Here is a 22,702-nt window from a genome sequence, read left to right on the forward strand (position 1 = left end):
GGACAATTTAAAACCATGATCACAAACCTCCCTGCCTCAATGTGTAACTGTTTTAATTGATTTTCTTTATTCTCATCTATGTCTTGTCCTATTTATTTAAAACTTTGAACTTGTTTGTAACTCGACATCATTGTAAATGAGGGCAACCTCAATGGTTATTCGAGTTTAAATAAAGGTTTGAAATGAAATGAAAGGTGCTGCATGTAGCTTGTTTTTAAACATTTCTATCATTGTGAAATTAATTGTGATATAGTGGTATAATGGGGTTAGGGTTGTAATGATGTATTGATTTTAAAACGCTACACGTTGTACCTTTTAACCAAATATTTGAAATGTCCAGGATATTTATGAACAGGACTCATGGCACACCGATGGATCGCAGCGCCCCATCTTCCATCCACACCTCCCTGCCTCCCTCTACATCACCTCCCTCTCCTCTCCCCTCCTTCCTCTCCCTCCCTGCCTCCGTCCAATCTGTTCCCATCCATTGCATCCTCCCACAAACCTTTGATCCGCCATTCAACCCTTCTCCTTCTCTACCTCCACCTCCTCTTCTCGCAACGCCTTGCACAACCCCTTCAATCTTTTTCTTCACTCCTCCTCCTATTCTCCCTCTGCTCTCACCCATGAAGCTCCATAGATTTTCCCAGAGATTACAATCATGGTAGATAGTTAACTTTTCCCCATCAAAGTCAGTGCTTATCTTTCTGAGTAATAGCTTTCGCCTCAGGCTCTGGAAGTCTCATCAAGTCTTTCCCTTCCTTCCTTCCCCCCCCTCCACCTCCCCAACCCTCCCTCCCTCCCTCCCTCCCTCCCAGCAGAAGCATCATCCCGGTCGGTATGACGCAGCAGATGCAGAACCTGCAGCTGTCCCAGACCAGGAAGTGCCCCGGTGGGCCGGCCTCCCCCAGCGCCGCCAAGCGCCTCTACAGGAACCTGTCGGAGAAGCTGAGGGGAAGCACCTCCTCCTTCGAAGATGCCTACTTCTTCGGGAAGTCCGACCGCCTGCGCAAGGCTTCGGTGAGTCTGGCTATATGGGTAGTGTACTAAAATTTAAAAGACATTGGTTTTATATCATGTCCAATCCAGTGGGGTTCGGGACCAGTTGGGACCATAAACACCTGTTCAGCTCCTGCAGTGTGAGTGTGGAAGTCTCCCAGCTGTAGGGCTGCAACTAACGATTATTTTCATTGTCGATTAATCTGTCGATTATTTTCTCGATTAATCGATTATTTGTTTGGTCTGTAAAATGGCAGAAAATGGTGAAAAATGTGGATCAGTGTTTCCCAAAGCCCAAGATGACGTCCTCAAATGTCTTGTTTTGTCCACAACCCAAAGATATTCAGTTTACTGTCATAGAGGAGGAAAGAAACCAGAAAATATTCACATTTAAGAAGCTGGAATCAGAGAATTTTGACTTATTTTTCTTAAAAAATTACTCAAACCGATTAATCGATTATCAAAATAGTTGCCGATTAATCGATTAATCGTTGCAGCTCTGCCCAGCTGTAAGGAAATAGAATGTGAACTGAATGTGAACGACAGGAAACAGAACTGAATTCCATTAAATTCCATTAAATTCCATTTCTAAGAGAGTTTGTCTCGACTCTAAACATTATAAATCAAAACATTATGAATCAAATAAAAGACAGTTCAACAAATCAAACACATTCAGTCATAATGTATGGATTACCATTACATGTTCTGCATCAAACACCAGCTGAGAGGTTCCTGTAACATTTTATGATATTCAGTATTGATAATATATAACACTATGAAATCTCAGATATTTAGTGAGAAAAAAACAATAAAACTGTCCTGTGGGTATTTTCAAATTCCAGTTCCTCAGTTGAACTGGGGTTGATGAGTTCTTTCATGAATTGAAAACCAATTTTGACTGAAGATCAGCAGCTGACTTCGTTACATTGCATCACAGCCAATCGAGGCCCAAGAGTCTGCAGGTTTTCACCCCAATCAAACACTGCAACCAGCTGATTTGACTGATTTGCACATAGGGAGCAACTAATCAATGCAATCAGCTGCTGATTGGCTGGAATGAAAACCTGTGGACTCTTGGGCCTCAATGGCCCATGGCTGAGAATGATTGCTGTCACTCCATGTTGTTCAAATATCAAACAAGTGAACGGGAACAGGATAATGTCCAAGGAAGGGGAAGGGTGTGTGTGTGTGTGTGTGTGTGTGTGTGTGTGTGTGTGTGTGTGTGTGTGTGTGTGTGTGTGTGTGTGTGTTCAGATCTGCGGCCGCTTGTGTCTGGGACAGAGGGATCAATAAAGATCTCGTTTAGGTGCTTCACTAATTCTGTTATCAGTGATGTCTCTAGAGCCGGGACTCTCCTTTCCTCCATCTATTCCCTCTTTTATTCAATCTCTCTCCTGCCTCCTCCTCCCTCCTCTGTCCTTTTATTTTGACGGTTACATCATGAAACCAGACTCTCTCTCTCTCTCTCTCTCTCTCTCTCTCTCTCTCTTTCTATCTATCGCCAATCCACTCAGTTTGTCTGTCTGTCACTGTTTTTTTTTTTTTTTTTAAACCTTTATTTACCCTGGGAGGATTTGCGGAGCGCAGATGTTGTTTTTCAGCAACGATCCTTTAGTCATTTATTTACAAAAATATATTTAATATCTGTAAATTCCCCGGTATAACCAGTCTCCTGCCGCCAGTCCTACTGGAGCGAGGAGAGGGTTTTTTGTTTTTTTAGTCATAGAATGGTACACTTTCATTCACATTCACTTTTGTGTTTCACAATTGCAATTACTATAGTTTCAGTTGTCAGACTCTTTGTTAGTCAGGTATGGATCCCATTTAGTCCAGTACTCTTCTCCCCTTTCTTTCTGTAATCTTAAACTGAATGTCATACGTTCCATACTGTATGTGCTGTTTATAATATCTATCCATTGGCTCAGGGTGGGAGGCTCTTTAAGAAGCCAGCGTCTTGTAATTGCCTTCTTAGATATGTTAGATATGTTCCTTAGATATGTTTAGGAGAGGGTTAAAGCTCTGTGTGCCTCTGGTAGTGTCTTGGGTCGTGTCTCTTCCTCCATGATAAAACCCCCAAAATCAGTGATTCTGTGATCTGTTCTGGAGAATTGTGTTGTTTTCTCTCTCCATTCACTGCCAAAAAAAAATCACACTTGTAGCACATAAACGAACATCATTCTGCTGATTTGTTTTTTTCATTGAATCACCGTAGAAGTGTGATTTTCAGACTGAATGGAGAGAGAGAAAACAACACAATTCTCCAGTCTCCTCCAACAGATCACAGAATCACTGATTTTGGGGGTTTTATCATGGAGGAAGAGACACAAAGTTTAAGTGCCTTGCTCAAGGACGCTCCGATGGCAGCTGTCGATGGACGTGCGAGCATTTGGTCGCATCGTGAAACGGCACTCTCTCTCTCTTCATCACCACTTCTCACTCTCTCTTTCTCTCTCTCTCTCTCTCTCTCTTCTGCCATCACCATGTCCTTCCTGCTGCCCTGCAAAACATTTGGTGGAGAAGATTCATCAAGTGCGACAGTTGTAACAGGTCATATTGTGAGTGTGAATGTGTGAATGTGAGTGTGTGTGTGAGTGTGTGTGAGTGTGTGTGTGTGTGTGTGTGTGTGTGTGTGTGTGTGTGTGTGCGGTGTCTGCCCTTGCGCTCTTGTTTGTGTGTTAATAGCTGTAGCCTTCCAGAACATTCTCTGCCAGCCTGGTGGCATTTACAAACCAGTCACAACAACAGGCATGAAAGAGAGAGAGAGAGAGAGAGAGAGAGAGAGGCAGACGGTGGGAGGAGGAGGGAGGGATGGAGGGATGGAGGGAGGGAAATAAAAAAGTTCCCTCTGCAGAGAATAATGGAGAGGAGACGAGTCATGCTGATCCTCCTGTCAGTCAGTAGTCTTTGCAGATGCAGGGTTCCTATGCAGATCTGGAAAGTCTGGAAAAGTATTAAAAATGAATTTGATCATTTCCAGGTCTTGAATAGTTTGGGAATTAGAAAAAAATGTCTGGAAAAGTATGGAAAATGTTGCGGTTCAGGTCCGATACACACATAATTCTAGCTTTTATGTTGTTGTAGAGCCACTTTGAGTCCACAGTGTTTGTTGATGTGAAGAATAATGTTCAGATAGAGGGACGCTCTTATTACCCAGCCGCTGTCAGCATGCATTATATCAAATACCCACCAAAATCAAATCCGGTCAAGAACATAGGATCTGGGAAAAATATGGAATTTTAAAATGGAAACCGTGTAGGAACCCTGCCAATCATCTCACATATTCTGATATTTGTCTCTGTGAAGAACAATCTTCATCTATACAGTGATGTGACCTAGTTAGCAGGGGCAAGATGTCTGTCTGCGTAAATCATATTGAACACCAGACAAAATCTTCAAAACAAATCAAGGTCTGGAAAAAGTATGGAATTTTTTAATTGAAAATGTGTAGGAACCCCGCAGATGTTCTTGATCCCCGATGCGTTTGTCCCTGTTGAGGCTGGGCGATATGGTTGAAATCAATATTTTGATAATCAGAAGGATTTTTGGCTCACGTATGTAAAATCGCATGTTAAATAATCAAATTCATGTCTATCACATTGAAAGAGAGGAGGAGGAGAGGAGAGGAGACAAGGAGAGGAGGAGGTTATAAATTCTAGTAAAAGGAGGAATAGATGGACTTTCTACTTTTTCTCTGATATTGAGTCGTTGCCCCCCCCCCCCCCCCCGGTCCCTGCAGACTTTAAAGGGGAAAACTGTCGACCTCTATTGGCGACAAGTAGGAACTGCAACAACATCAATAGATCTTCTCTCGTCCTCTTCTGCTACGGTGGCCTGTAATGGACAAAAACAACAAAAGTCATATTTTCACAATAGAGATGGATAAGCTAGTTAATTTTAGCAGCTGATTTATCACTGTGCTAAACACTGGAATAATAATAATAATAATAACACCGCTGTGTCATTTGGTTGTTTGGCTTTTTAGTCTTTGTACACCGTCCTCCATCATCCAGCAGGTGTACATGTGATTGGGAGAGTCTTGAAGATCCGATGGGTGGGGAGTTTTTATTCCAACTCAGAGTCCGGGCCTGAAGCACCTTGCAGAGTAACAGTTTAGTCACTGGTATTGATCCACAAACCTATCGACCCCCTGCAGATATATTACGGTCATTTTGTTATGTGGCAGTAAACGTCTTACTTATCGGTCCTTTAAATCGCCCGTGACCACAGGGCAACTGTCTGTGGTGTAGCTGTGATGAAGTAAAACATTTAGCTTTTTTTTTTTTTTTTTTTCTTTTCAATCTCTTTTTATTGGTGTTTTTCCACATTGTAAACAATAGTTTCTCAAATTGTTTCAACGTGTTTTTTTAAACATACATACAATTTTTTTTTATAAATAATGGCATATAAACATCATGTATATGGCAAAAACAGTAGTTACAAACAAGACAAATATATATGTATATAAAAAATATTTATAAAAAACACAGTCTTCATGGTAAATTGCAAAGTAATTACTGTTAGTGCTACAGATCAGTATCGAGTAATAATAAAAAAAAATAAAAAAAATAACCAACAGCCAGATTCACTGAGGTACACTCTGGAACTGCAATAAACATTTAGCTTTTAAAAGCACAGGGAATGAGCATTTTTACAATTTAACTTTGCAGTATAATCCTCACAGTCAAGAAAAAACGGTGATACAGCAGCATGAGCTCAGGGAGTGCTCCCAGGAGGAAACAGCAGCACAAGATGGAACGAAACCAACACACCCCGAGGAACTCTGGGAAATGTCGGCTGTGTTTAATCTCTAAATACATTTCGAATCGACTTGAGCATCATTTTTGTCTCAACATGTGCTTCTGGGCCACATTTTAAATCTCCAAAGATCAAGTTTTTCAAATTGGCAAAAAAATCTGAAAGGGCATTTCCACTGGCGATGGATTCAGTCCATCGCCGATCCCCAATTTATCTGTCCAATCGCCCCAACCCTATCATGCACACACACACACACACACACACACACACACACACACACAGTCTTGTCATCAGCCCCTCTAGCGATGCATGCAGGGGGCCAAACACAAGCTAAGGATTGACCTCATTACTTTTTAAAACTTGTTTGGTGGTAACTCCTGCTGTTTCACCCCTGGACAGAGACACTGACACTAATGACTGGAGTACTGGAGTTCAATCTGACATGACATGACTGGTACCAAACACAGGCAACACTGGAGGATGTGTTAGTTTAAATTCAGCCATTTTGTGATAAACCTAAAGGAAGCTGCTTCACAACAGAGGCAACTGTGTAGTGCAACTCGGATGCTCTGAATTTGGCCGATCAGCTTTTTCCATTAGAGCTACAAACATTCGGAACTCTATTCCCAGCAGGACCAGACAAAGTTCAAATTTTACCAGTTTTAAATTACAACTAAAATCATGGCTGAAATCAAACCAATCATGTGACCATTAGCTCCCTTAGGGCGTTTTCACACCTGAGCTTTTAGTCCGGTTAAATCGGACTCTGGTTCGTTTTCCCCCTTGGTGCGATGGTGGTCCCCCTTTAGAGGAGGCGGTCTCGGTCCGGTCCCAAACGAACTCTGGAGCGGTTCGTTTGTGGTGGGAACGTGATCCGACCTCGATCCGACCCAACCACCAGGTGTACTCAATTTACTCCGCAAGTTTGAGCTAAACGGCTCCTGTAGCCAGGTATAGCAGGTACAGCAGGTACAGCAGATATAGCCAGTATAGCATTTTCAAGATGTTTCCTCGAAGTGCATTGGGCATCCTGCTGGTACAGTGTTGCCTGGTGTATTGCCCAGATAATTACAACAGTTATGAACAAATGGCAACTCTGCCGTTGCTCCATGTTGCGTAGCAATGTGCTCTAGTCCAGAACACAGGACCTTCTTCCTGTATTTACTTTCTTGCTCCCGCCCCAGACACATCTGACCAATAAGCGGAGTGAACGTTCTCACGTGGTTTGTAGTGATGCATTTTGGTTCGCTTGGATTTTTCTCCGTGTGAAAAGAAACCGAACCAAGGGGGAAAACGCTCCAAGTTTACAAACTCATCAGCTGATTCGGACCAGAGCAAACAAACTATAGGTGTGAAAACGCCATTACTAACTGTCCATTGTCCCTGTTAAATATATAAAATAAATAAATAAAACAGAGAGAGCCAGTGCTGTTCCTCAGTGTTCCTCTGAGGTGAAGGAAGTGTCGGCTCTGAGGTTTTCACAGGCGACACAGCAAAGTGTTTCTCTAGTTTTCTTGCTGCTATCGTGACAACAAATCCACACAGACTGGACTGAGAAAGCAAACTGAATTGAACAGCCATTTAAATTCTGTTTTCTATGCGAGAGATATGGATTTATTCTCTCAAAGAAACTCGAGCATAGAAAGCGGGTGTACTTGTCGTCCAACTGGCACTTTCTGATTGTGCCCATGTATTTCTTCTTGTTTACCTCTATGTAGATGTAAACAATCGGTACAAACAAATCGATATAAACCAAAGTACCTCTTTTTACTGCATGCTGGCTGAACTGAAGCTGAACTTGAGCTGCATCAACATGAGGGATCGTTTGGAAAAAAAAAAAGGTTTTGCTCTCTTTTCAGCTGTCAGAAATGATAAGGAATGGTCTTGGAGCGACACTAGAGATTTGCAGTGTAATATACCGGTGTGTTTGTATTGTATAACACTCCAGACAGACTGTCTGCAGTGATAATGCAGGATTTCTAGGTGAAGTGGGACTTGTATCATGGCTGCCGCTGTAGGTGTGCGTTTGTTTTATCCTCCAAAACCAAATCCTGGGTGGTGAGTGGCGTCTTTTGGGGGTTTGAGGGGCTTCAAACCAAAATGTGGAATAGTTTAATGTTACTATGAATGTATTATTTTGAAATGATCCCATTTAGAGTATATAAGGAATGATTTTCCTTATCATAGATCTCAGTTTCATCACTATTTTCTCTTCATATACAGTGTAAGCAGTTAAAAAATTCAGTGCTGGTATATGCTTCCCATACTGGGGTCTTAATATGTGACATGAAATCATTTGGGCGATGTGGTTGAAATCAAATCACGATAATTATGAGGATTTTCTTTCAATACCGATATTTATCACAATATGGCTTACGTATGAAAAATCACGTTAAAGGCGTGCTGAGTAGGATTTTGCTGCTTGTGGCTTGTAAACACAACTTTCAGATTTGACCCTTCCTCCCTGCGGTTGCCAGATTGGTAAAAAAAAAAACAGTAAAAAAGTACAGCGAGGCAAAACGCCAAGCAGACAAGACTCGTTCCAAAACGAGAGTGAATCTGTTGGCTTTCACCTGCTGGAGAGTATTGAAGCAGAGGATGGGGATACACAGAGTCGGCCTGTTTTCTGTTGGACTTTAGCTATCAGCTTTTATACGCTAACAACAGTAGCTAGCTGCCAGCTCACGACACACACACACACACACTCGCTCTGTCCAGAACTCCAGTTCCCCTGTGTTAGAGTTCAGCCAGCGAGGCTTTTAGTTACAAAAGGACTCAGCAGTGGTTTTGGCTGCAGGACTCACCTGCTGCCAAAAGGTCGACGCCCAGAAACGTCCCGAATGTTCAGAAATAATAAAATCCAGGCAGAAGGCAGCAGGCTCTCTGCAGACACACACTGTCACACACTACCAATGGGCCAGAAGGAATGAAGGAGTAGAAGCATTTTTGGATGAGTTTATGATATTTCAAGGGGGACAATCATGCTCAGTATGCCTTTTTTTTTAAAATATATATACTATGTGTTTATTGATTTTTGATTCAGAAAACATTATGATTGCGTCGAAGCAACACACATCAACAAAAACAACAATTAAAAGAGGGACAAAATCTAAACAAAACAGAACATCTCGGCTCACAGACTCACACATTCAAACAGGCAAGTGACTCAGGAATTACATAAAATAAAAATAACAAATAACTAAATAGCAGGTATCACACAGGTGCATAAACCCTAGATATCTAAACCAATATATGACATAAAAGGCTCCCATGTTCTATGAAATACATTGGCTCAGTCTGCCTTTAATCAAGTTAATGTTCATCCCATTGAACCCCAGTGGTAATGTTCGGTGTGATGTCAAACAAAACTGACATTTTCAAATAATATTCCTACCATAACTCATTTTGTTTTCAGAGTTTTTAAGTAAAAATGTGCTTGTTAACATCAGTTCAGACAGCAGAATTGTGTGTCATGATATCCCAAAATCACCATATCATCACCACATGATTCCACTGAAAGACGATAAACGATAATATTGAATTGAGTGCAGTAACAGTGTGCGCTTGTTTTCCCCTCCAGACCATGCAGGGCAGCGACTGCATCTTCGAGGCGGTGGAGCAGCAGGACCTGGACGCGGTGCAGATCCTGCTGTACCAGTTCAGCGCCGAGGAGCTGGACCTGAACACGCCCAACAGCCAGGGCCTGACGCCGCTCGACATCGCCATCATGACCAACAACACGCCCATCGCCAAGCTGCTGCTGAAGGCCGGCGGCAAGGAGAGCCCGCACTGTGAGTCTCTGCTAACGCTCAGAACGAATTCACCACGCAATTTCCTTCAACCTGCATGCTCTAGCTCAGTGACTCTCAGCCTTTTTCATATCAAGGACCCAAATTTAGTCCACATTAGAGGCTCAGACCCCCATTTGATGGGCCCAAATCTGAGAATATTTTTATTGTCAGATATCACTTTGTCCAGAATCCCATGACTATCTGTAGGTAGAGAGATAACAGAGAATCTATGATCAGAACAGTCATTCTTCTACATTCTCTAACTGTGTTAACTTCTTGTAAATGAAATACTGTATTTCCTCTAATATTGGCCCAGGCCTTTATTTACCTCAACTGCAGAGGGTACCAGGCCTTTATTGGAAGCAGGCTTATATTAGAGACAGGCCTTCATTTCTAATTCCCTCTGTTTGATAAGAATATTTGCTCATATTTTAGTACGAAGCCTCCTTGGTTTCTGATCTTCTTCTGTTGGGGTTCGTTAGGTAGCCGTTTTGTTGTTACTGCAATGCATTACCGATAATTACGGTAATCGACGTCGGCACGCTCCGGAGACTTCCGCCGGCCGAGCCGTCTTGTGGCATACTGCCATCTTGTGGCACTTGTACGTTACTACAAACTACAGTTACATTATATAACAGGCACCAGGAGTTTACCGGTATCCACCGTTGTTTTTTCCTTTGTCTTTTTTCCCCGGTCTGTATTTGGGGCCGGCCTTTAATTGTTCGTGTCGACCACGGCCCCGGCCATTATCGGAGACCCGGCTTTTAATTGACTACCGACTACCGCTATTAGAGGAAATACGGTAATGGTGCAGTTTAATGATCCATCAGTTTGCTGGGGACCCCCTGGAACCTCCTCATGGACCCCTGGTGGTCCCCGGACTCCACGTTGAGAACCACTGCTCTAGCTGACTTAAGAAAACCAGAGATCAGTTTGGGAACTTCCCCTTTTACTATCAAACAGTAACTAAGCCCCAAACCCAAATCTGTGGTGAAGCCTGACATCTAGTGGTGAAAAGTGGGCTGCTGAACTGGCCATCTGCTATTGGCTGGTCTTCGGTGCCAGGTGATGTCACCACCTGTTGTACTCTGTGGAAGGTGACCAAAGATGGCACCAAAGACGCAACACGTTTCTGTTGTCAAGAACAGACGTCTGTAAGTCACCTGACCTGAATCGACCTGAGGCTGTGTTGAGAATGAGGTTAGCGTTTTAGGAAATCTTAAGCGATTGAGGAAAAAAACATAATTAACGGCCCTGCTCCACTACAGCCATCGGGCGTCAGCCATTGAAGGAATGATTCCTTTACCAGCACTGACAGATGATCCACTGCTCCCGTTACGTTGCGTCCAATGGTTGTCTGCCTAGTTCTCTGCCTGAGAGGAGGAGACCTTGGCTGACTGGTTGACATCAAAACTATGAAATAACACAAATGGAATTATGCAGCGACCAAAAAAGTGTTAAACAAATCAGAACTATCTTATTTTTTTAGATTCTTTGCCTTGATGACAAAGGCTTTGGAAAGAAATTCATACACAGGATCAACTTCACTATTTATATTTGTCTAAGAAACTAATGTCAAACATTTAAGCAGAAGCCTTTAGATCAGAATGGCTTTAAGAGAATGAAGAACATAGAACATTCAGTCAGGTGGGTCCAGACTGTGGACTGGTAGTGAAGTCGGGTTAGAGATCGGGTTAGAGATGTGAAGAAGTCGGGTTAGAGATGTGAAGTCGGGTTAGAGATGTGAAGTCGGGTTAGAGATGTGAAGTTGGGTTAGAGTTGGAGCTGCCTGTCTGTGAAACAGTCACAGCTCAGTTTCAGTGCAGAATGGAGAACAGCGTGAGCGGGGTGCTGCTGTGGACCGGCTCCGGTCCAGACAGGGGGCTGTGTGTGTGTCTGCAGCACCCCCCCTCCCTCCACACACACACACACACACACTTCTCCCAAGACAGGTGGTTCTTACCTTACCTTACTCCACATCAGCAGGACAGGGGGTTGAAAAGCCCCCACCATCCCCCAGTGTCTGGTTGTGTGTTTATGTGTGTGTGTGTGCGTGTGTGTGTGGGGATCAGTGGGTGGCTAGGTGTGTGTGTGTGTGTGTGTGTGTGTGTGTGTGTATGTGTACGTGTATGTGGGGATCAGTGGGTGGCTAGGTGTGTGTGTGTGTGTGTGTGTGTGTGTGTGTCTGTCTGGGGGTGAAACAGTGGCCACTTTACAGCGAGGCCCGGCCCCCGCGTGACTCCCCCACAGAAACGGCCTTAACAAGGTTTGTCGTTTAATGGTTTAACTTTTCCAATGATGCATGTAACGCCGGGGCAATTACAGCTAAGTGATTTATTGTGCCGCGGGGCGGCAGCGAGAGCTTTCCAAACAGTGGCCGCCACTCTGGGCCGCGGTACAATCCCATCCTTGTAAACAAACACAGAGTAAACATTGCCGCTGTTTTCCCTCCTGGGGCCTGCTGCTCTCTGTTTATGTCATTCCTCAAGTGCCAAGTAAATCAGTCAGCCGGGGCCTTGACAGCCCCAGCCCTGGGTGTGTGTGTGTGTGTGTGTGTGTGTGTGTGTGAGAGAGAGAGAGAGAGTGAGAGAGAGTGTGTGTGTGCTTTTTTAATGTGTCTCCCTGAGCTCAGTGACATGCACGCTGGTGTGTTTCCATGTGTGTCCAGGTATGTGTGTCTGTATAACTGTGTGTGTGTGTGTGTGTGTGTGTGTGTCTTTGTGTGTCTGTTTAGATTTGTCTGCGTCTGTTTCTGTGTTTCTGTCTGTCTTTGCATGTGTGTCCATGTATGTCTCTGTATAAGTGTGTGTGTGTGTGTGTGTGTGTGCATATATGTCTGTCTGTGTGTGTCTTTGTGTGTCTGTGTGATTTTGTGGTGTGTCCACGTATGTGTCTTTGTAGTAGTGTTGTGTGTGTGTGTGTGTGTCATTGTGAGTCTGTGTGGATTTATATGTGTGTGTGTCCAAGTATGTCTCTGTATGTGTGTCTCTCTGTGTGTGTGTGTGTGTGTGTGTGTGTGTCTCTGCATTGATTTTGTGTCCATGCCTGTGTGTGTGTGTGTGTGTGTGTGTGTGTGTGTGTGTGTGTGTGTGTTTTAATGTGTCTCCCTGAGCTCACTGACATGCATGCTGGTGTGTTTCCATGTGTGTCCAGGTATGTGTGTGTGTATAACTGTGTGTGTGTGTGTCTGTGTGTCTTTGTGTGTCTTTGTGTGTCTGTTTGGATTTGTCTGTTTCTGTGTTTCTGTCTGTCTTTGCATGTGTGTCCATGTGTGTCTCTGCATGTGATTTTGTGTCCATGCCTCTGTGTGTGTGTGTGTGTGTTTTAATGCGTCTCCCTGAGCTCACCTCCATTGCGTGTGTGTTAATTTACGAGGCCTCCGGGTCCCTGGGGGTTTGGTCTATATTTAGCCCCCTCCCCTCCCCTCCGGCCAGACAATGGCGGGCTGTGTGAGGCGGCTCCTCCGCAGACAGACCAGCCTGTTAATTTACAGCCTTTCAATTAGCCGGCTTCAGCAGCGAGCCGGGGTGTGACGGGGCCGAGGAGAGCAGGAAATTGCACCTCCAGGCCGCTAATACGGCTTCTGCCTTTTCCATCGCCGGGCCAGGCCGACCCGTTTGACCGGTCGGGAGAACGGCTGCAGGCGCTTTCCTCGAAGCTGACCTCACATCAGCCGGGCTTCCATCCAGTCCGAGTGTTTTTAAGTGAGTTACAATGTGTTGGATTGGAAAAAGTGTGAGTGCAAATGCTAATTTTTTTTTTACGCTCGCTTGTTTATCCAATACATAAAAGCGATGGGAACGAGCGATAGGAATCCAGTAAAAGAGATAGGAACACATTTGTTCAATAAATAATGATGTAGGCTCGGCATGATGGGCTCAACAGCTGGTTCAAAAGTGGCTTTGGACATTTTGAAATGTTCTCTGTAAAATATCTGTCCTTGCCTGGTATCAGACAGAATTGTCAACTCGTTCCACTCCATTTCCATCTTCAGTCTGACATTGCCTCCACTCTAACCGATTTCCGTGGGGGAGGGGGATTCGATTTTCCCTAACCAATCACTAGAGACCGACGTATCCGCCTGAATCTAACGTCATTTTAAGTCGACGCTGATGCGTAGCCGTGACAACACCAGAGACGGTTCAGAAAGTATAGAGCATCTTTGACACAGAGCCAAGTAAAAACAAAGTATTTCAGATTTCAAAGTAATTGGTACTTTTAATGGATTTAGAACAGCCTCGATAGCAGCGTCTATCTTGTCTATAGCGTCTCCATTGTGGTTATTACTCCTCCTTGGTTCCGGCGCACAGCTTGACAACGGCGTTAGTCCCGCCCGTGGCTCTGATTGGCTAATCGTTAGTCCCCCCCCCAGCGCTCATTGGACCGATCATTTTTCAACCCAGAAACCGCTGTTTCATGTCACGATGCCAGACCAGAATCAGTCAACTGGTGGAGTGGGCGGAGTCAAAGGTCTGGACCCAGGCGAGATCTGTCCACTACGACCTCCCAGAAATCTCCTGCCTGCTTATTGAGTGCTGCTCTGAGGAAAACACACAGGAGAAGCAAAGAGCCTGAACGCTCCTGTGCTCCAACACAACTTCAGCTGCTGTCACTCCCTGTTTGACTCTTGAGCTCCACCACCTGCGTTGCGTCGTGTTTCCGTCAGCGTTGCACCAATCTGACGTGAATGGATACACCACAAAACAACCAATATCAACTTTATTTCTCTTTATTTCAGTGAGGGAGAACGCAATGTGAGCAGTGGAGCGTCTCGGTGCTTTTAAAGGAATCGTTCCTTCGATGGCCGACGGCTTAGTGGAGCGGGGCCGATAGACAGTGATCAGACAGGAGGCTCCAACAAGCAAATATTGAGCGTTTCCTCCAGGGTTTTCTGTGAGTGCAGCTGTGAGCATCACTGCTAACAGAGAGAGCAAGAGGTCAAAGGGCACAAGGAGCGTTATGTTGTTCTGATTGCTATGCAACACAGGTTTGACAACAACTTTCAAAGCTTTGTTCCTGTCACACGCAGACTGTAAAGTATGGCTGCTGTTTGACTACGCGAGCATGATCCATAGAGCGTCCAAGTCCAACAAGAAGCCTCTTCAGCTGCCCAGAGGAATGGTCAAGTCTCTACTCTACCAGATGGCATCCATTACCTCCACGCCAACTGGGTCCTACACAGAGACCTTAAACCAGCTAACATTTTAGTGATGGGGGAAGGGCCAGAGAGGGGTAAAGAGGAGGAGTAAAGAGTAAAGATCGCGGACATGGGGTTTGCCCGTCTCTTCAATTCACAGCTGAAGCCTTTAGCCGATCTGGACCCTGTGGTGGTCACCTTCTGGTACAGAGCACCTGAACTGCTGCTAGGGGCCCGGCACTATCCCCTTCGTTACCTAAAGTAACGAAGGGGATAACATTGTTGATGAAAATAAAAGTGGACAAGAGAAAGGTAGCGGTTGCTCTGCTTGATCATGAAGAAGAGGATGAGGATCCTGTTCTGAAGTGAATGATGTTGGTATGTGACTTCCTGCTAGAGAGAACAGAGCATGGAGAGTTCGATCGTGTCGTACAAGAACTCTGACTGGATGGTGTCCGTTTCAAGGGCTATTTTCAAATTGACTCAATGTACGGTACAGCTAAAGTTGAGATGTTCAACTTGGATTGAGCCTGCTGCAACCAAACCATTGAAAATACCTTAAAAACAAAGGTGTAGGCACGTCCTATGTGTGGGGGCGTCCTGGTGGCTCAGGTGTGTGCCATGTAACCACAATGTCCTGGGTCCCAATCTGGCCCAGGACCTTTGTCACGTCATCCCCCTCTTTCATCCACTGTTTCACCCAAAAATCATCTTTAAGAAATCCCAAAAAAGAATATCACCAAGTGTATTTTTCTTTGTTTTTGTCTTGATGGAAACATGATGGCCAACATCGACCTGCACCATAAGAATCCTTTCTTGAAAGACTCACTTGATTTTCTGGTGAATATATTTTCTGATGTAGCTCCGCTCTGCGCTCAGGAAGCCTGTGTAATATCCACTTCGACCCAGCCGATGGGAACTGCTGCAACTAATTCACATTTTATTTTCATGACATTTCAAAAGTTTGCTTAAAATTTGCTTGGGGGTTGAATGGAAACGCAACTATAGCCATGGATCGCTGAAAGACGTTATTCTGTCCTTCAGTTTTGGTTTCTCTTTTGTCTGTATCTTTCTCTCTTTCTGTTTCTCTCTGTCGGTGTGTGTTCGTGTCCCTCTCTCTCTCTCTCTCCCTCTCACACACACACACACACACACACACACACACATACAAACACACACAGTCCATCTCTCAGACTGGTGGAGTGGGCTGTGAAAGAGGGGCTTCTTCTGCGCTGGTGTTTATTTGTTTATGCTGCTGTCATGGTCCATGACTAAGGCTTGGATGAGGGAGAGAGAGAGAGAGAGAGAGAGAGAGGGAGAGAGAGAGGGAGTGTGTGAGAGAGGGAGAGAGAGAGCGGGCGAGCGAGCATGCAGTAATGCAGCAGTGTTCTGGGCGGGCTGGCAGCAGACTCAGGGGGTTTTTACCATGACAAATCTGGGAGGCCTGACCAGACAGAGCTGTGTGTGTTCTCCTGAGCTTTACTCAGAGAGACAGACAGGTAGACAGACAGGTAGACAGACCGAGAGGTAGACAGACAGACTGAGAGGTAGACAGACAGACTGAGAGGTAGACAGACAGACCGAGAGGTAGACAGACAGGTAGACAGACCGAGAGGTAGACAGACAGACCGAGAGGTAGACAGACAGACCGAGAGGTAGACAGACAGGTAGACAGACCGAGAGGTAGACAGACAGACCGAGAGGTAGACAGACAGGTAGACAGACCGAGAGGTAGACAGATAGACCGAGAGGTAGACAGACAGAGAGGTAGACAGGCAGACCGAGAGGTAGACAGACAGGTAGACAGACAGGTAGACAGACAGACAGGTAGACAGACAGGTAGACAGACAGAGAGGTAGACAGACAGGTAAACAGACAGAGAGGTAGACAGACAGGTAGACAGACTGAGAGGTAGACAGACAGGTAGACAGACAGTATATGAGCAGTAGTAGACAGACCGAGAGGTAGACAGATAGACAGAGATGTAGACAGACAGAGAGGTAGACAGACAGGTAAACAGACAGAGAGGTAGACAGACAGAGAGGTAGACAGACAGGTAGACAGACAGACTGAGAGGTAGACAGACAGGTAGACAGACTGAGAGGTAGACAGACAGGTAGACAGACAGTATATGAGCAGTAGTCCACATGGTCCATTGTCCAGCATCCAGTTCCTCTCGTCTTATTCTCTAAACTCCTAACTTATTGTCTTGTTTCTGTTCTGTTCTGTTCTGTTCTGTTCTCTTCTCTTCTAACTTCAGCACTACATCTATTGCTTTTGACTTCTATTAAATTTGATTCTCTACAATATGACAAATGATACGTCCTTCTGTTCTCTTCTGATTTATCCACTTCTCTTCATCTCTTCGTTTCTTCTCTTCTCTTCAACTCTTCTCCTTCTCTTCTCTTCTCTTCTCTTCCAACTTCAGCTCTAGATCTATTCCTTTTGACTTCTATTAAATTTGATTCTCTGCAATATGATGTTCAATGATACGTCCTTCTGTTCCCTTCTGATTTATCCACTTCTCTTCATCTCTTCTCTTCTCTTCCAACTTCACCACTAGCTCTATTGCTTTTGATTTCTTTTAAATTTGATCCTCTGCAATATGTTGTTCAATGATATGTCCTTCTGTTCCCTTCTGATGTATCCACTTCTCTTCGTTTCTTCTCTTCTCTTCGTTTCTTCTCTTCTGTTTTATTCTCTTCTCTTCGTCTCTTCTCTTCGTTTCTTCTCTTCTCTTCGTTTCTTCTCTTCTCTTTGTTTCTTCTCTTCTGTTTTATCCTCTTCTCTTCATCTCTTCTCTTCTCTTCTCTTCCAACTTCACCACTAGATCCTATTGCTTTTGACTTCTTTTAAATTTGATCCTCTGCAATATGATGTTCAATGATACGTCCTTCTGTTCCCTTCTGATGTATCCACTTCTCTTCATCTCTTCTCTTCCTTTCTTCTCTTTTCTTTGTCTCTTCTCTTCTGTTGTATCCTCTTCTCTTCGTCTCTTGTCTTTTCGTCTCTTCTCTTCACCTCCCCCCTCCCTTGATCCTCCACCTCGGATCTCACAGCATTGCCCCTGGTTACGTGGTTTCTATGAACTCCCTGCAATACGATGTCCGGCGCTGCGTCTCCTATGGTTACGTGAGAAGAGACCGTTTCCATCTCTTTAGCCCTGATCAGTTCCCTCCCTGCCTCGTCACATGGACACTGCAGTGTGTTCTTGAAGCCTTGCCCTATAGCCTCTCCGGCCTTGACAGAGCCGAACCCGTAGCCTCCACTCCTCCACATATGGGTGTTGCGGCATTATGCGTCAAAGTTGTATTGAATTTTCCATTTGCGAGATGCACAATGTGCGTGTTTATCCTCCAGGGACGAGCTTGACATCGAAAATTCACTCCCCGACAATTAGATGCACGTGTGGTGAGCAGCGTAGATCGTGATCCGCGTGTTCACCCGCCCACTTAGTGGAAGGAGAAAATTCATACTCGCTCCTCTATTGATTCCCAAGGCAAGGCACCAATGATTTTTTTGTCTGTGGACAGTGGTAATTACCAACTCCTAATTGGACCCTCCAACCCCTCAAACGTCTACATCCTTCACCGGCCATCGCAGTAAAAGGAATTACATGTTCTGTCAATATGAGATAGAAACCCGAGGGAGCGACCACACCCACAATTCATTTTTCTTTTGTGTGAACCATAATGGAAGAGTTGACTCTATTGCATTTTTGTTTTTTGTTTTTTTTATCTCCATTTAGGAATCACAAGCGAACCAGGCCTTGCAAAAAAAAGTCACAAGTAGCTCGTTTATTGGACAGAGTTTTGGTCACGTCATCAAAACAAATCTGACTCCAGTCTCTGTAACTTTATCTCAGTGATTCTCAACCTTTTTCATATCAAGGACCCCTAGTTTAGTCCACATTAGGGCGATGGACCCCGATTTGATGAGATTTTGTCTCTCAGACCCAAATCTGAGAATATTTTTATTTATTTATTTATTTTGTCCAGCATTCCACGACTGTCTGTATTGTAGTTAGAGTGATATCAGTGAAACTATGATCAAAACAGTCATTCTTCTACATTCTATAATTGTGTTGACTTCTTGTAAATGAAATAATTATGAAGTTTAACAATTCATCGATTTGCTGGGGACCCCCTGGAACCCCCTCAAGGACCCCTGGTGGTCCCCGGACCCCACGTTGAGAACCACTGCTTTATCTGACATGATGGACTTGTCTGTCTCTTCTTCTGTGGTATTCATACCAGTTAAGAACACATTTAGAAACAGCTGAATATGAGCATCAGTCCAGACTTCATTTTGTTCAGCTAGGCTTTCCAAGCATGAGGAACCACATCTGTTTCCTTCTACCCATAAAACCATATGGAACAACAGTTGGACCATATACTCATAAAATCATATGCAAATTAAAAAACCATGCAAATTCAAACAGTGCTGAAGAATGAGATTCATGGGGGCTGGACACCAGGCAGGTTTTCTTGTGAAATACTGAATAGTAGTAGTAATAGTAGTATTGCTTCATTTTAAGGGGCCACAAGCCAAAACCATTGACCTACAGTGTTGATTTCTCTTACCGTTGTGTGTGTGTGTGTGTGTGTGTGTCTTCCCTCCCAGTTGTGAGCGTGGAGAGTCGGGAGGCCCACCTGAGCTGCCTGGTGGTGGAGGCGGAGCGGCGGGCGGCGGAGCTGGCGGCCCAGGCGCAGCGGGACGGCCTCTCCCTGGAGGCCTGCCACAAGGACAAGCAGCTGAGAGCCTGGGAGTGGAGGAGCAAGCTCTACAAACGCATGAGGGCCGGCTTCCAGCACGCACGTGAGTCACCGGGGGACTGTGTGTGTGTGTGTGTGTGTATGTGTGTGTGTGTGTGTGTGTTAAATAGGTGTGAAGGTACTGACAGGGCGGAGCAGGACACAAACAGTGCTTCTGTATGAGTGTGTCTTATCTATGTGTTTCTAAGCGTTATGAGGGTGTGTTGATGTCGGGGTGTCGAGAACACTGGTTCAGATACGTCGGTCACTAGTGATCAGTTCAGATACATCGGTCACTAGTGATTGGTTCAGATATGTCGGTCACTAGTGATTTGTTCAGATACGTCGGTCACTAGTGGTTCAGACACGTCGGTCACTATTGACTGGTTCAGATACGTCGGTCACTATTGACTGGTTCAGATACGTCGGTCACTAGTGACTGGTTCAGATATGTCGGTCACTAGTGGTTCAGACACGTTGGTCACTAGTGATCGGTTCAGACACGTCGGTCACTAGTGATTGGTTCAGGGAAAATCAATCCCCGCCCACACAGAAAACCGTTAACGAGGAGGAAATCTCAGGCTGAATAATGGAGCGGGAACAAGATGGACATAATATACCTGTGGGGGTTGATAGGGATATTGATCAATACCAATGACTCACTGATCACTTGGCGAGCCGCTGAGATTTCTGGCTTTCAAAACTAATTTGCCGGCCCGTACCTGTGATCCCCACACAACAAGACGCTCTGCGATGGAGGACGGTGCTCAGTGCAACAAGCGAAAGTTTGCAGTAAAGCACTGATCATGCCTCTAATAAATATATACATTTACAGTATATATTTTCACATTTAGTTAAGTGATGTGTACATCATCAGTGTGTATTGTGTTTGTGTATTCCGGTTGTTCAGCTGAACACTGGAGCGCAACGTTCAGATTTGGATACTTGTCCACGATAAAAGCATAATTTCCATACATTACACCTACATATATTTTAAGTGTGGATTTTGACAAAATTATGATAATTTTCTGACATTTTGTTCACATTTTGCATAGCGGTGGTCTTGTTTTTCTTTTGCTGTGGCCCAACAGTGAGTGTAGTGGGCAGAGAGTTGAACTGAGGTGAAATAAAAGGTGAGAAAGGCTCCGCATGTCAGCTGTTACTTCCCAAGGATTTATAATTAGAGTTATACTGCAGTTGTAGTTGAGCGCTGCTGGCATCATTTTCTGTAGACTTGAGTGAACCTTGAGAGGCCCACACACACACGCACACACACACACACACACACACACACACACACACAATCAGGTGTTCCAGCTGATGCACTTGTTGTAATTTAGTTCAGCTAACATTTGCTTGAGTCGAGTTTAGGTTTGTGTTTGAAACGTCACATCTGCTTAGCAAACAGGAACACACACACACACACACACACACACACACACACACACACACACCTACACATGCATTAATGCACAACCAGGCATTAACAAACCACTGTGAAAATCTTGTAATTCCAATTTTAATGATTTTCGCGCTTTCACTGAGAAGGATTTTAGGGTCTTGTATGGGTCAAGGAAATTCCCTTGCATTTATAAAACCCTTTGAAAGCCTGCTGGATAAACTAAACAAGACAAGGTCAAAACCTAGTATATGGCTGGATCGTGTATGAGTGTGCCACGTGCCACGGCCGACCAATGGTGAAACTAACTCCACTGTAGACTGCTAATACAGAATAATAGTCCATACATCCATACTGATCGAAACCTCCATGCTCTCTGTGTCTCTCTCTCTGCTGACAGAACAGAGGGGCTTCAGGTGGACTGAGCTCTCACATATGCATCGAAATAAATGGCGATATGATATAATTGTATAGATTCTACTTTAGCTTCAGTTAGTTTCAGCTTACATGCGTGATACTGGTCAGCCTGCTCACTGTGTGGGAGAAACAGGCTCCCGATCTCAGCGGAGAAAACAAAACTTAACTTTCTGGCTCTGTGATCCTATGATGTGCCACGTGCCACGGCCGACCGATGGTGTGACTTCATCACTCAGTCATTTGCGTTTATAGGGCTGGCCCCGCTGTTGCGGTCCAGCCAAAAATACATAAAGGTCAAGCTAAAATTAAGCTTTTTTTTCTTCTTCTTCTCATGAAAAGAAGAAAGAAGGTTTTCACCCGACAGTGACAAAATGCAAACACACACACATACACACACACACCGATCCTATCCAAGTGGCTGCGATTGCCACAGTGTGATCCCATAGTGCTTTGTTGGAGGTGAGTGGTGTTATTATGGCGAGCAGGAGGAGGTGGGGGGGGGGGGGCAGGGGGGGGGGGGGGGTTCAGGAAGGATTTAAGAGCCTTTTTATTTCATCACGAGAATGGAAAGACATTATGTTCTTCTGTGCTTTCCTATCTTGACTTCACTGAATGGACGGCTATTTTGCAATGCTGCTCCAGCAATTCAGATGACAGGTTTCTGATGCCAGCTCAAGTCCATTTAAAGTCATTATCCAAGAGGTTTTCATATAAAAATAGAAAATGGCTGCTACTCTATTGCAGATTGCTCCAACACAGCAGTGATCCAACCTGCAGTATATCCAGCTGATGAAATCTTCTCCTCTGTCTGTTCTAAACAGCCGGTGTCTGGCTGGTCGCTCTTTCCTGGGAAAAAATCCTCTGCCGCACAGGAAGTGATGCGTTTTACGTGTCCGGTTTGTTTGGAATCAACAGAAGAAGAAAGAACTGGGTAGTTAGCATGAGCAGCGATAGCCAACATGGCTGAACAGACAGAGAAAAGATAAACTCGAAGTGCATCAACAGGAAAATCCAAGCCCCGCCCACACTGTTTGATTGACAAGTGATCTGTGGGAAGAGCAGTGAGGCTGAGGGACAAAGATGGAGACTGAATTTACCTCTGTTAGTGCAGTTTGGTATAAAATGAGATTTATATCTCACATAAGAATCCTCTCTCTTTAGTTTTTGTAAGTGAATAAATTAATATTCTGCAGTGTTTTTCCAACAATAACTTTAAAGCACAGGTTCACCTCTCAGAGCTTTACTACAACTCAAAAACACAGGGATATTTCTCAGTGATACGTGTCATTTCAGGGTTACAGTTGCCTTTTTACTGGTCTCTTTTGCTTGTTGACTCAGCGTTGTGTCTCTGCCCCTGCTCAGGTGCGCCGGAGGCCCCGTCTATGGTCCGTCTGAGCGTGAGCAGTAGCACCTCGCTGACCGTCACCTTCCAGGAACCGCACTGCCTCAA

General features: G+C 44.6%; 1 protein-coding gene across 1 annotated transcript in view; it reads left to right on the forward strand.

Moving 5' to 3' along the window:
* The first annotated feature begins 840 nt into the window (after positions 1-840).
* LOC139665850 (ankyrin repeat and fibronectin type-III domain-containing protein 1-like) overlaps positions 841-22,702 on the forward strand; it is a 52,763-nt gene continuing 30,901 nt past the window's right edge. The window contains exons 1-4 of the mRNA XM_071544851.1: positions 841-1,029; positions 9,335-9,545; positions 19,306-19,500; positions 22,615-22,702. The exon at positions 22,615-22,702 is cut by the window's right edge and continues 26 nt beyond it. Of these exons, the coding sequence (XP_071400952.1) occupies positions 841-1,029; positions 9,335-9,545; positions 19,306-19,500; positions 22,615-22,702 (683 nt within the window). The remainder of the gene's footprint in view (positions 1,030-9,334; positions 9,546-19,305; positions 19,501-22,614) is intronic.

Source organism: Centroberyx affinis, unplaced genomic scaffold (assembly GCF_046629955.1).
Source record: "Centroberyx affinis isolate AG114_WGS23_722 - 3 ecotype Tasmania unplaced genomic scaffold, CSIRO-AGI_Caff_v1 ptg004701l_1, whole genome shotgun sequence".
Lineage (NCBI taxonomy): Eukaryota > Metazoa > Chordata > Actinopteri > Beryciformes > Berycidae > Centroberyx > Centroberyx affinis.